The sequence below is a fragment of the Entelurus aequoreus genome, linkage group LG28, assembly GCF_033978785.1.
Source record: "Entelurus aequoreus isolate RoL-2023_Sb linkage group LG28, RoL_Eaeq_v1.1, whole genome shotgun sequence".
Classification (NCBI taxonomy): domain Eukaryota; kingdom Metazoa; phylum Chordata; class Actinopteri; order Syngnathiformes; family Syngnathidae; genus Entelurus; species Entelurus aequoreus.
In genome coordinates, this window is record NC_084758.1 from 24,020,937 (window position 1) to 24,035,767 (window position 14,831).

Here is a 14,831-nt window from a genome sequence, read left to right on the forward strand (position 1 = left end):
CAAGGCAACGCAACAACATTCAGACAGGCTGTATTGTGCCGCACCTGGCCGTTGTCCATGACCATGACCTTGCTGCAGTTCATCACCGTGTTGAGGCGGTGGGCGATGATGAGGCGCGTGCAGCTGCCAAATTCACAGCGAATGGTCTCTTGGATGAGGCCGTCGGTCTCGGTGTCGATGGCCGCCGTCGCCTCGTCCAGCACCAGGATCTGGGAGGATGCAGCCAATGGACAAGAATGGGTCATTTGAGGAGGTTTTGGCAATATTCAGTACTATATTTTTCGGACTATAAGTCGCAGTTTTTTTCATAGTTTGGCCGGGGGTGCGACTTATACTCAGGAGCGACTTATGTGTGAAATTATTAACACATTAGCGTAAAATATCAAATAATATTATTTAGCTCCTAAATATTAGCTCCTATAAAATTTCATGGGATTTAGCGATTAGGAGTGACAGATTGTTTGGTAAACGTATAGCATGTTCTATATGTTATAGTTATTTGAATGACTCTTACCATAATATGTTACGTTAACATACCAGGCACGTTCTCAGTTGGTTATTTATGCCTCATATAACGTACACTTATTCAGCCTGTTGTTCACTATTCTTTATTTATTTTAAATTGCCTTTCAAATGTCTATTCTTGGTGTTGGGTTTTATCAAATAAATTCCCCAAAAAAATGCGACTTATATATGTTTTTTCCTTCTTTATTATGCATTTTCGGCCGGTGCGACTTATACTCCGGTGCGATTTATACTCCGAAAAATACGGTAATTGATACTGAAAACTACTTATTTTGCGGTGGACATGAGGACCTAATACTACTTTTTTTTTTTTTTAGTGCGTTCAAACAATTTTTAAAAAAAGCATTTAATTAATTCGGATCTGTAATTAATCTCTTTTTTAATCTCGCCTAAAAAGTGCTGAAAAAAGCCCTCAATCTGAGGTATTTTCATTTAAATTCAATACATTATTATAATGTAGGGCTGTCAAATTATTAAATCAGATTAAATACATTTTGGAATTTGGATGAATCATGATTAGGGATGTTTGATAATGGCTTTTTGTCGATATCCGATATTCCGATATTGTCCAACTCTTTAATTACCGATACCGATATCAACCGATATCAACCGATACCGATATATACAGTCGTGTAATTAACACATTATTATGCCTAATTTGGACAACCAGGTATGGTGAAGATAAGGTCCTTTTTAAAAAAATAAAACATAAATAAAATAAGATAAATAAATTAGAAACATTTTCTTGAATAAAAAAAGAAAGTAAAACCATATAAAAACAGTTACATAGAAACTAGTAATATATACAGTCGTGTAATTAACACATTATTATGCCTAATTTGGACAACCAGGTATGGTGAAGATAAGGTCCTTTTTTAAAAAAAATTAATAAAATAAAATAAGATAAATAAATTAGAAACATTTTCTTGAATAAAAAAAGAAAGTAAAACAATATAAAAACAGTTACATAGAAACTAGTAATTAATGAAAATGAGTAAAATTAACTGTTAAAGGTTAGTACTATTAGTGGACCAGCAGCACGCACAATCATGTGTGCTTACGGACTGTATCCCTTGCAGACTGTATTGATATATATTGATATATAATGTAGGAAACAGAATATTAATAACAGAAAGAAACAACCCTTTTGTGTGAATGAGTGTAAATGGGGGAGGGAGGTTTTTTGGGTTGGTGCACTAATTGTAAGTGTATCTTGTGTTTTTTATGTTGATTTAATGAAAAAAAACAAAAAACGATACCGATAATAAAAAAAACGATACCGATATTTTCCGATATTACATTTTAAAGCATTTATCGGCCGATATTATCGGACATCTCTAATCATGATTAATCACATTTTGGAATTTGGATGAATCATGATTAATCACAGGTGATTACTTACTTGAATCATTAAAAGAAGACCCCAATATTTGTACACAAATGCAATTTTATTGCGAGAATGTCATCCAGGATCGGTTTGAAACGTTTTACTTGAAAGCATGTCATTTATTTGCACAAAACCTAAAGTTCTTTCAGGTTGTATTTTCCAGTCGGAGTCTTCTCATTCATTTTTGTACCGACGTGTGCATTGAACTAATAACTGACCGTATAGCGCAGGGGTCCCCAAACTACGGCCACGCAGGCCGGATCCGGCACGTCAGCGTCCAAAATCCGGCCCACAGGAAGTCCCTTTATTTATTTTAATTTTTTTTTAAATTTTTTCATCTGTCCTTTGTACTCCATTTTCTACCGCTTGTTACTCTCGGTGTCTCCTAGCCGCTCAGGTAAATCATATTGTCTAAAAATGCAATTTCCCATCGATAACGTGACATCATCGCGCTCGGAAAAAAAAAAAAAAAAAAAAAAAAAAAAAAAAATTATATATTATATATATATATATATATATATATATATATATATATATATATATATATATATATATATATATATATATATATATATACACACAGCCCGGCCCCCGGCCAAATTTTTTTAACCCACTGCGGCCCCCGAGTCAAAAAGTTTGGGGACCCCTGGTATAGCGGTTTAGGTAAAAGAGCTTTAACAGAGGAAAATAAATTGCATGATTAATCTAAGTGTGTTCATGATTAATGCAATATTTTTTTGTCCGTAATTAAGTAGTCGCCAGAAAAAAGGGTGGAAATAGAGCTTAGGAAAACCAGGAAATCTGGAAAATCCTGGAATTTTTTGGAACTTGGATAGTTTGAATTTCCAGAATGGTGGAATGAGTTGAAGCTGGAATGGTTTGAATCGTTTGAAAAATGTGCAAATGGTGGCAGTTTGAAAAATGGCCAATTCATTTTGAATGGGAAAAATGTCATGGAAAACATGGAATTCTGGGAAATCTGTGAATTTTTTTGAATTTGTCAAGGGAAAGCCCGTGATTTCCGAATAGGCTGAACAGTTTGAAGTTGGAACGGTTTGAATCGGGTGAAAAATGTGGAAGGTAGAGCATGCCAAAATCTGAAGAAGATGAAGTTGAATAAATGTATGAATTTTGGTGTAGAAAACCATAAGTGTGAATGCTTTGGAGCATTCACACAATTATTTAACGCAAAAGATAAGTGCAACTTTTGGCTCTCAGGAGGTTAAAGGCCTACTGAAACCCACTACTACCGACCGCAGTCTGATAGTTTATATATCAATGATGAAATCTTAACATTGCAACACATGCCAATGCGGCTGGGTTAACTTATAAAGTGCAATTTTAAATTTCCCGGAAAATATCCGGCTGAAAACGTCTCGATATGATGACGTTTGCGCGTAACGTCACGGATTGAGCAGAAGTATTGGGACACCATTGTGTCCCAATACAAACAGCTCCGTTTTCATCGCAAAATTCCACAGTATTCTGGACATCTGTGTTGGTGAATCTTTTGCAATTTGTTTAATGGACAATGAAGACAGCAAAGAAGAAAGCTGTAGGTGGGAAGCGGTGTATTAGCGGCTGGCTGCAGCAACACAACCAGGAGGACTTTGAGTTGGATAGCAGACGCGCAGCTTTGGCTTCCAAACATTTGATCGCTTGCCCGTCCGTGCGTGCCGCTATGTGCATGTCACGTACGTAACTTTGGGGAAATATATGTGCTGTATGAACTTTGCGGAGGTGAACGGTACTTTGGGCTGTGGGATTGAGTGTGTTGTGCGGGTGTTTGAGTTGTATTGACGGGTTATATGGACGGGAGGGGGGAGGTGTTTGTTATGCGGGATTAATTTGTGGCATATTAAATATAAGCCTGGTTGTGTTGTGGCTAATAGAGTATATATATGTCTTGTGTTTATTTACTGTTTTAGTCATTCCCAGCTGAATATCAGGTCCCACCCGCCTCTCACAGCATCTTCCCTATCTGAATCGCTTCCACTGCCCTCTAATCCTTCACTCTCACTTTCCTCATCCACAAATCTTTCATCCTGGCTCAAATTAATGGGGTAATCGTCGCTTTCTCGGTCCGAACCGCTCTCGCTGCTGGTGTAAACAATGGGGAAATGTGAGGAGCCTTTCAACCTGTGACGTCACGCTACTTCCGGTACAGGCAAGGCTTTTTTTTTTTATCAGCGACCAAAAGTTGCGAACTTTATCGTCGATGTTCTCTACTAAATCCTTTCAGCAAAAATATGGCAATATCGCGAAATGATCAAGTATGACACATAGAATGGATCTGCTATCCCCGTTTAAAAAAGAAAATCTCATTTCAAGTAGGCCTTTAAAGTTTGCTGCTTGAGTCCAACAGCTGCAGTTATAATGCCTTCCACTAGGGGGCATTGTTATCTCATACTAAGCAACACCAGTACTGGGCAGCTTGAAAAAAAAAGAATCCTGACTCTAATACAAAAAGGTTCCTTGAGCAATGGGCTAATGTGTAATACAATACTACAATCAGCACCTTGCTGTTGCGCAGTAGAGCTCTGGCCACGCAGATGAGCTGCCGTTCGCCCACTGAGAAGTTCTCCCCGTTCTCCGTCACCTCGGAGTAGAGGGAGTGAGGCAGTTGGCTGACCTGATGAGGGTTCACATTCATACAATGAAATCTCCCGGTCTCTATTGCCATGATTGCACGAAGTTGTCGTGACCTACCATGTCTTTAATATGAGTCTTCTCCAGCGCCTCCCATATTTGTGAGTCCGAGTACTGATCCCACGGGTCTAAATTGGTCCTGTTGTAAAACCAGTCCATCAAAAAAACTAGCACATATAAATATTATTCCACGCGGTCTCACCTAACAGTGCCGATGAAGAGCACCGGCTCTTGAGGGATGATGGCCAGCTTGCTGCGCAGGTCGTCCAACCCGATCCGGGCGATATCAACCCCGTCAATGATGATGGAGCCTCTCGCCAGTTCCACCAGTCTGAACAGAGCCAGACCCAGAGAGGACTTCCCTGCATCGAAAAAAAAGGTCTCAGTATGAGGCGCGAGTGAGATGGATGCATTTAAACGCAAAGAGAGGGAAGCACCTGATCCCGTGCGGCCCACGATGCCGATGGTGTCCTCGGGCTGCACGGTGAAGGTCAGGCCCTTCAGCACCAGAGGCAGATTGTCACGGTAGCGCATGTCCACGTTCTGGAAGGTAATCTTTCCCTCCTGAGGCCAGGAGAGGGCGGGAGCATCTGACGGGCTGCTTTTGCACGGAGCTTCGCTTTCCAGCGTCTGAGACGAATAATGCAGAAGTGGATGTTATAAATGTAAGCATCTGTGTCATTTTCCTGGACATGGAGGACAAGGTCTCCTAATCCAAAAAAAAGTACAATATAACAAATTAGGAAAAACCTGGTTAGGAGACCGGCAAGATGTTATTTAACATGTGTTAACAAAAAGGTGTGTATTAGGGGTGCTCAAAACATTTATTTAGATCCAAATAACAATAAAAACCATCTAGTGGACATCAAGAGTAATTCAGGTCAATGACCTTGAATTATGCGCTGAATGCATGAGTACCGTATTTTTCGGACTATAAGTCGCAGTTTTTTTCATACTCAGGAGCGACTTATGTGTGAAATTATTAACACATTAGCGTAAAATATCAAATAATATTATTTAGCTCATTCACGTAAGAGACTAGACGTATAAGATTTCATGGGATTTAGCGATTAGGAGTGACAGATTGTTTGGTAAACGTATATCATGTTCTATATGTTATAGTTACTTGAATGACTCTTACCATAATATGTTACATTAACATACCAGGCACGTTCTCAGTTGGTTATTTATGCCTCATATAACGTACACTTATTCAGCCTGTTGTTCACTATTCTTTATTTATTTTAAATTGCCTTTCAAATGTCTATTCTTGGTGTTGGCTTTTATCAAATACATTTCCCCAAAAAATGCGACTTATACTCCAGTGCGACTTATATATGTTTTTTTCTTTTTTATTATGCATTTTCGTCCGGTGCGACTAATACTCCGGAGCGACTTATACTCCGAAAAATACGGTACACAGCATTTACATATATGACCCAATGCAAACAACCTTCCCTAGTCATGGTGCAAAAAAAACCTAATCCAACCAACACAAACTGTCAACAGACATGGTCACACATAACACAACCTGCTCACTGGACTTTGTGGACATGAAAAAAAAATGTCAATGCACCATACAAAATTTAAAATGACACCCATTTAAATCTATTACAAGAAATGATGGGAAAAATGCAAAACAATCGCCACACTTACTTTACTTTACACACTTACTTTGCTTACTTTCACATACATCCGATTATACTAAATATTAATTATATATCCATTATATGAATATTATATGTACACATACAGTCGTGGTCAAAAGTTTACATACACTTGTAAAGAACATAATGTCATGGCTGTCTTGAGTTTCCAATAATATCTACAACTTTTATTTTTTGTGATAGAGTGATTGGAGCACATACTTGTTGGTCACAAAAATCATACATGAAGTTTGGTTCTACTATGAATTTATTTTTGCTTCATCTGACCACAGAACTTTCCTCCAGAATGTATTATCTTTGTCCATGTGATGTCAGATGAAACAAAAATTGAGCTGTTTGCCCACAATACCCAGCAATATGGTTGGAGGAGAAAAGGTGAGGCCTTTAATTCCAGGAACACCATTCCTACCGTCAAGCATGGTGGTGGTAGTATTATGTTCTGGGACAGTTTTGCTGCCAATGGAACTGGTGCTTTACAGAGAGTAAATGGGACAATGAAAAAGGAGGATTACCGTATTTTCCGCACTATAAAGCGCACCGGATTATAAGGCGCACCTTCAATGAATGGCATATTTCAAAACTTTGTTCATATATAAAGCGCACCGGATTATAAGGCGCACCTATGCATCTATTAGGTGGAGCTGCGCTAAAGGGAATGTCAACAAAACAGTCATATAGGTCAGTCAAACTTTATTAATAGATTACAAACCAGCGTTCTCACAACTCTGTTCACTCCCAAAATTAATAAACAGCTGATTTACTCGTGTTACGGTAAATCAAACGTTAGTGCAATCACAATATAGTAACACTCGAAATATTGATATATTGTTATTGCTCTGCACTAACTCAACGTTGCTCAAACGTTAATGTCACCCAACACAACACACAAAATAAACATGTAAAGTTCACTTTATGGAGTTATTCCTCATCCACGAATCGCTCGAATTCTTCTTCTTCAGTGTTCGAATTAAACAATTGGGCGAATACGGCATCCAAAATGTCCGGCTCCGTCTCGTCGAAGTCGTCATTAATCGAGTCAGTGTCGCTGCTGTTGTCTAGCAGTTCAGTGACAATTCCTGCCTTCCTGAAAGCTCGGACCACAGTCGAGACTGACATATCAGCCCAGGCATTTACGATCCACTGGCAGATAGTGGCGTTTGTCGTCCGGCGCTGTCTCCCCGTCTTGGTGAACGTGTGTTCGCCTTCTGTCATCCGTGTTCTACTGCGTGACTGATCGCTTTGAGTTTAAAATCTGCGTCGTAAGCGTGTCTCTTAATAGGAGCGCTTCTTCTTCTACGGGGAAAAAGAAATTGGCGGCTGTTTACCGTAGTTGCGAGACCTAAACTTTATGAAAATGAAGTTTAGGTTTGTTGTGGCTCAATATTGGTCCATATATAAGGCGCACCGGATTATAAGGCGCACTGTCAGCTTTTGACAAAATTGGAGGGTTTTAGGTGTGCCTTATAGTGCGGAAAATACGGTACCTCCAAATTCTTCCGGACAACCTAAAATCATCAGCCCGGAGGTTGGGTCTTGGCCGCAGTTGGGTGTACCAACAGGACAATGACCCCAAACACACGTCAAAAGTGGTAAAGGAATGGCTAAGTCAGGCTAGAATTAAGGTCGTACAATATCCTTCCCAAAGTCCTGACTTAAAAGCTGAAGAAACAAGTCCAATATCAGAAAACCAACAAATTTAGCTGAACTGCACCAATTTTGTCAAGAGGAGTGGTCAAAAATTCAAGCAGAAGCTTGTGGATGGCTACCAAAAGCACCTTATTGCAGTGAAACTTGCCAAGGGACATGTAAGCAAATATTAACATTGCTGTATGTATACTTTTGACCCAGCAGATTTGCTCACATTTTCAGTAGACCCATAATAAATTCATAAAAGAACCAAACTTCATGAATGTTTTTTGTGACTAACAAGTATGTGCTCCAATCACTCTATCACAAAAAAAAGAGTTGTAGAAATTATTGGAAATTGAAGAGAGCCATGATTATGTCCTTCACAAGTGTATGTCAACTTTTGACCATGACTGTATATATATATATATATATATATATATATATACAGTATATATATATATATATATATATATATATATATATATATATATATATGTATATATATATATATATGTATATATATATATATATATATATATATATATATATATATATATATATATATATATATATATATATATATATATATATATATATATATATATATAGTTACTTTACATGCATTACATTTCGACCCTCGACCAAATTTTTTTACTCCAATGCGGCCCCGCAAGTCAAAAAGTTTGAACCTCCCTGGTCTAATGATGATAAAACATTGTGTATGTTAGCGCGTTAGCATTTTGACCACGACCCATAAGAGGCGCCACAATGCCATTTGCAGGCATGGCCTTGTTGCTAGGCAGAATTGGTGAGGCACAGTCATTGGAGCCCCAAAACATTGCCGTATGCCACTTTGAATGACAAAGTAGGGGCCCAAATCTGCTTCATCCTGTTAACACACAAACAAAACACCCCTTTTGGCATAAAACATACACTACCGTTCAAAAGTTTGGGGTCACCCAAACAATTTTGTGGAATAGCCTTCATTTCTAAGAACAAGAATAGACTGTCGAGTTTCAGATGAAAGTTCTCTTTTTCTGGCCATTTTGAGCGTTTAATTGACCCCACAAATGTGATGCTCCAGAAACTCAATCTGCTCAAAGGAAGGTCAGTTTTGTAGCTTCTGTAACGAGCTAAACTGTTTTCAGATGTGTGAACATGATTACACAAGGGTTTTCTAATCATCAATTAGCCTTCTGAGCCAATGAGCAAACACATTGTACCATTAGAACACTGGAGTGATAGTTGCTGGAAATGGGCCTCTATACACCTATGTAGATATTGCACCAAAAACCAGACATTTGCAGCTAGAATAGTCATTTACCACATTAGCAATGTATAGAGTGTATTTCTTTAAAGTTAAGACTAGTTTAAAGTTATCTTCATTGAAAAGTACAGTGCTTTTCCTTCAAAAATAAGGACATTTCAATGTGACCCCAAACTTTTGAACGGTAGTGTATGTACAGCCATGTCAGGACACGCTCGGAACCTGAGTGACTGCTCTGCGGCCCGGCGTACATTGCTCTTGTCTTACCTTTATGTAGTGATTAATCCTCTCTACTGATGTGAAGCGGGCTTCCGTCTCTGTGAGCAGTCTCACGGTGAACTGGAATAAACCGGTGAGCTGCAGGTGAGACAGGAGGAGAGGGAGGTGGAAGGTTAACAACTGAATTTAATTACTATTAAACACACAATGGCTACCCATCAATTAATCCTGATTTACATTGTGGCTGAGGGAATGCTGCAGGCATAATAATATACAGTGCTGCAACTATACTGCTGTGCTTGCTTTGTTTTCTGGTCTGGTGCATACAGGCATCCCGCTATGTCCACAAAATAGAGTTTAGCTTTTGCCATGGAGTTGCTGCATTCAAGAAAAACTGGGAAATTATGGAAAGTCAATTCAAAACTTAGACCACGAAACGTGGTATTGGTGGAAGTTTATTTCGAACATGCATACAATTACATTATACTTCACAATTTCCAGTTTCTCTTTTCAACATGTTCAAAAAGGAGTAAAGAAGCAGAGCTTATTTAAAAATCAAGAGTAAGATGACTAATTTAGTGTTAATATTTATAGTGGAAAAGGTGAAAAAGGTTAAGAACCCCTTATATAGAGAATCGTTGACTTTTTTTTTTATAGTGGGTGCTTAAAAACCACAACATACTCCTGCCGTATAGAGCAGGGGTTTTTAACCTTTCTGACCTTGGGGCCTAACTTTTCCACTACAGAGGGGAACTATTAACCACTCAACTATTAACTCTGAATTAGAAATCTTTCTCTGGATTTTAATCGTTATAAATAATGAAATCTATTTATATAACACATAAACCTTAGGCTTAGGTCGGCTGATTAGGAAAATAAGAACAAAACATACATTTACATACAATTTGTTTTGCTAAAATAAACTAAATTAATAACGAATATGTTTCTTCAATAAACTGTCAATTAAATTGAAGTGCAAATGAAAATACAGCTTCGCCCCTTTAGTCATGTTTTTTGCGCTGAAGAAACTTCTCTTTGACTTTATCTCCAGGCTTCTTCTGCTTGTTTGATATTGTCATTACTGCCACAAGTGGTGGATTTTTTTTTTTGTCATAAAAAAATACAATCATGTGTGCTTACGGACTGTATACCTGCAGACTGTATTGATCTATATTGATACACTACCGTTCAAAAGTTTGGGGTCACATTGAAATGTCCTTATTTTTGAAGGAAAAGCACTGTACTTTTCAATGAAGATAACTTTAAACTAGTCTTAACTTTAAAGAAATACACTCTATACATTGCTAATGTGGTAAATGACTATTCTAGCTGCAAATGTCTGGTTTTTGGTGCAATATCTACATAGGTGTATAGAGGCCCATTTCCAGCAACTATCACTCTAGTGTTCTAATGGTACAATGTGTTTGCTCATTGGCTCAGAAGGCTAATTGATGATTACAAAACCCTTGTGCAATCATGTTCACACATCTGAAAACAGTTTAGCTCGTTACAGAAGCCACAAAACTGACCTTCCTTTGAGCAGATTGAGTTTCTGGAGCATCACATTTGTGGGGTCAATTAAACGCTCAAAATGGCCAGAAAAAGAGAACTTTCCTCTGAAACTCGACAGTCTATTCTTGTTCTTAGAAATGAAGGCTATTCCACAAAATTGTTTGGGTGACCCCAAACTTTTGAACGGTAGTGTATATAATGTAGGAACCATAAATATTAATAACGGAAAGAAACAACTCTTTTGTGCGAATGAGTGTGAATGAGGGAGGGAGGTTGTTTGGGTTGCTGCACTAATTGTAAGTGTATCTTGTGTTTTTTTATGTTGCTTTAATTTAAAAAAAAAATAAAAATAAAAAATTGTAATTTTTTAAATTTTTTTATTGTGCGGCCCAGAACCAATCGATCCACGGACTGGTACCGGGCCGCGGCTGATATAGAGGATCTTTGACTAGTGTACACACAAGTGCTTCTGTTTTTTGGGAAACAAAAAACCAACTGAAACTGAATAAGCAATTTAGTTGAATATTTCTGCTGTAGAGACATATTTCCATTAATACCTGAAAAGGTAGTGAAAAAGAAGGTTACCGTATTTTTCGGACTATTAGTCGCAGTTTTTTTTCATAGTTTGGCCGGGTGTGCGACTTATACTCAGGAGCGACTTATGTGTGAAATTATTAACACATTACCGTAAAATATCAAATAATATTATTTAGCTCATTTACGTAAGAGACTAGACGTATAAGATTTCATGGGATTTAGCGATTAGGAGTGACAGATTGTTTGGTAAACGTATAGCATGTTCTATATGTTATAGTTATTTGAATGACTCTTACCATAATATGTTACGTTAACACAGGCCCGGCCCTAACCAATCTGGCGCCCTAGGCAAGATTTTAGGTGGCGCCCTCCCACATCGGCAGTGAAGTGTATATACTCACAAGAAACCGAATAGCTTTGTCTTTGACCTTTTTTTTTACTTAAAGAAAGCAAATTAACAATCAGAATTGTTAACAAGATAAAAAAAACTATGGATAAATAAATGAATACAAAAAATGAATATATGAAATACAATATTTTTTACATACATAAACACAAAATAAAACATGTCAACAAGTTGCATAAAATAAATTAAAAATACAATATAAATAAGGCACTGCACAAAACAAGATATCAAACCAGTATGACTTTAACATCTATATTACAAAAAAAGGAGATCCTACAGTTCTCTATTTGTGCTTTTTAATATTGCATTAACTAGAATGACTTACAAATTATTGTACACCAGGGAGTACTGTCATTACCTAACGTTACATTATTATTTTCCATAACAATTTACCCCCCTCCACAATATTAACCCGACGTTAAAACAGAACTAGCTATTTATTGATTAGGAATTGCCGAATCATGTAACATTAGCTTAATGCTAAAGGTTACTATCACATTCTGTAACAGACAAATAATTTCATGTGGGCTAACGTTACCTACCTGCTACCTCTGTCTTTTTCTCGTTTCTCCTCCTCTTCTTTCCTCTTTTTTCTTCCCTGGGCACCTGACAGTTTTGGCCGTTTTGACATCTTGTGTTGATTTTTTTATGTGGTGACGTCCAAAAAGAGTCATGATACGGGAAGGGAGGGGGCGCACCGTGCTAGTGTTGTTCACTATTCTTTATTTATTTCAAATTGCCTTTCAAATGTCTATTCTTGGTGTTGGGTTTTATCAAATACATTTCCCCCAAAAAATGCGACTTATACTCCAGTGCGACTTATATATGTTTTTTTCCTTCTTTATTATGCATTTTCGCCCGGTGCGACTTATACTCCGGTGCGACTTATACTCCGAAAAATACGGTAGTTGTGACAATATCACAGTCAAGTTCAAGGCACCAGGTCTGCCAGCTGCTCCTAGACAGCAGCATAGGTTTTGGCTCAAGTTTCAAGCTTTAAATTGACCTTTATGCTTGAATTGTAAAGTGCATTCCTGGTCCGCATGTCACGTGGGGGGAAAGACTCAAGTATCATGCCGTGATGGTCACGTGAGAGAACGGCTTACGAACCTGCACGGCGTACGATATGGCAAGGCCTGCGTAGGCGGGAGGGATCTGCTGGTGCATGAAGACAATGAGCAGAGCGACGGCCGTGATGAGAGAGATGCTGATGAGATCCAGGCGCACGGCCAGCCAACGCATAGCACAACTGAAGAGGTAGTTGGAGGCCTGGTTGGTGTCCAACAACTCCTGATATCTGCAACAAAAAAATAAAAAAACTCTGAGCACTCTCTTTTTCTTGCGGAGGGCACATCTCTTTTTTATGAGCACATTTGAGGCGCTTTCTCCTTTCATTTGGCTTCTTGACTAACCTGCGAGACATACTAGCAGCAGGGATAAAAAGGGAAACTTTAATGAACTTCATTGGGGAACCGGAGGGTAAAGGAGCTCAAAAGGGGCGAGCACCTCCCTGGTAGGCGTGAAATGAAATAAACTCACCTTCGGAGGAAGTCACGCTTCCTTCCGTAGGCGTGGATGGTGGATAGGCCCTGGAGGCTGCTGGTGATGTGAGAAGTGAACGGCGACTGGCTGATATTCTCCAGTCGCTTCAGCTCGCGAATTAGAACCCTGACGATTAAAAAAAACAGAAAAACTCTTTACATTGGACGAACTGGCAAAATAATTACATAAATTAAAAAAAAAATCTGATATGCTTTGTTAAAGGCCTACTGAAAGCCACTACTACCGACCATGCAGTCTGATAGTTTATATATCAATGATGAAATCTTAACATTGCAACACATGCCAATACGGCCGGGTTAGATTAGTAAAGTGCAATTTTAAATTTCCCGCGAAATATCCTGCTGAAAACGTCTCGGTATGATGACGTTTGCGTGTGACGTCACGGATTGTAGAGGACATTTTGGGACAGCATTGTGGCCAGCTATTAAGTCGTCTGTTTCTATCGCAAAATTCCACAGTATTCTGGACATCTGTGTTGGTGAATCTTTTGCAATTTGTTTAATGAACAATGGAGACAGCAAAGAAGAAAGCTGTAGGTGGGTAGCGGTGTATTAGCGGCCGGCTGCAGCAACACAAACACGTAGCCGGTGTTTCATTGTTTACATTCCCGAAAGAGGACAGTCAAGCTTTACCATTGGCCTGTGGAGAACTGGGACAACAGAGACTCTTACCAGGAGGACTTTGAGTTGGATACGCGGTACCGTGAGTACGCAGCTGCGGCTTCCAAACATTTGATCGCTTGCCCGTACGTGCGTGCCGCTTTGTGCATGTCACGTACGTAACTTTGGGGAAATATATGTGCTGTATGAACTTTGCGGAGGTGAACGGTACTTTGGGCTGTGGGATTGAGTGTGTTGTGCGGGTGTTTGAGTTGTATTGGCGGGTTATATGGACGGGAGGGGGGAGGTGTTTGTTATGCGGGATTAATTTGTGGCATATTAAATATAAGCCTGGTTGTGTTGTGGCTAATAGAGTATATATATGTCTTGTGTTTATTTACTGTTTTAGTCATTCCCAGCTGAATATCAGGTCCCACCCGCCTCTCACAGCATCTTCCCTATCTGAATCGCTTCCACTGCCCTCTAGTTCTTCACTCTCACTTTCCTCATCCACAAATCTTTCATCCTCGCTCAAATTAATGGGGAAATCGTCGCTTTCTCGGTCCGAAACGCTCTCGCTGCTGGTGGCCATGATTGTAAACAATGTGCAGATGTGAGGAGCTCCACAACCTGTGACGTCACGCTACTTCCGGTACAGCCAAGGCTTTTTTATCAGCGACCAAAAGTTGCGAACTTTATCGTCGATGTTCTCTACTAAATCCTTTCAGCAAAAATATGGCAATATCGCGAACTGATCAAGTATGACACATGGAATGGACCTGCTATCCCCGTTTAAATAATAAAATCGCATTTCAGTAGGCCTTTAAGATTTGATGTCTTTGTGGAAAAAAGAACACTTCTTGTTTGCTCT

The 14,831-nt window shown here is 38.8% G+C and overlaps 1 protein-coding gene across 2 annotated transcripts in view; it reads right to left on the reverse strand.

Annotated features, from left to right (window-relative positions):
• Nucleotides 1–14,831, reverse strand: part of wu:fb13g09 (ATP-binding cassette sub-family C member 5) — a 104,788-nt gene that overhangs the window by 4,245 nt on the left and 85,712 nt on the right. For both annotated transcript variants that reach the window (XM_062039843.1, XM_062039844.1), the window contains 8 exons: nucleotides 13,338–13,466; nucleotides 12,909–13,095; nucleotides 9,392–9,481; nucleotides 4,999–5,191; nucleotides 4,764–4,923; nucleotides 4,622–4,700; nucleotides 4,431–4,544; nucleotides 45–209 (listed from right to left, as the gene is read on the reverse strand). In XM_062039843.1, coding sequence (XP_061895827.1) covers nucleotides 45–209; nucleotides 4,431–4,544; nucleotides 4,622–4,700; nucleotides 4,764–4,923; nucleotides 4,999–5,191; nucleotides 9,392–9,481; nucleotides 12,909–13,095; nucleotides 13,338–13,466 — 1,117 coding nt within the window. The remainder of the gene's footprint in view (nucleotides 1–44; nucleotides 210–4,430; nucleotides 4,545–4,621; nucleotides 4,701–4,763; nucleotides 4,924–4,998; nucleotides 5,192–9,391; nucleotides 9,482–12,908; nucleotides 13,096–13,337; nucleotides 13,467–14,831) is intronic.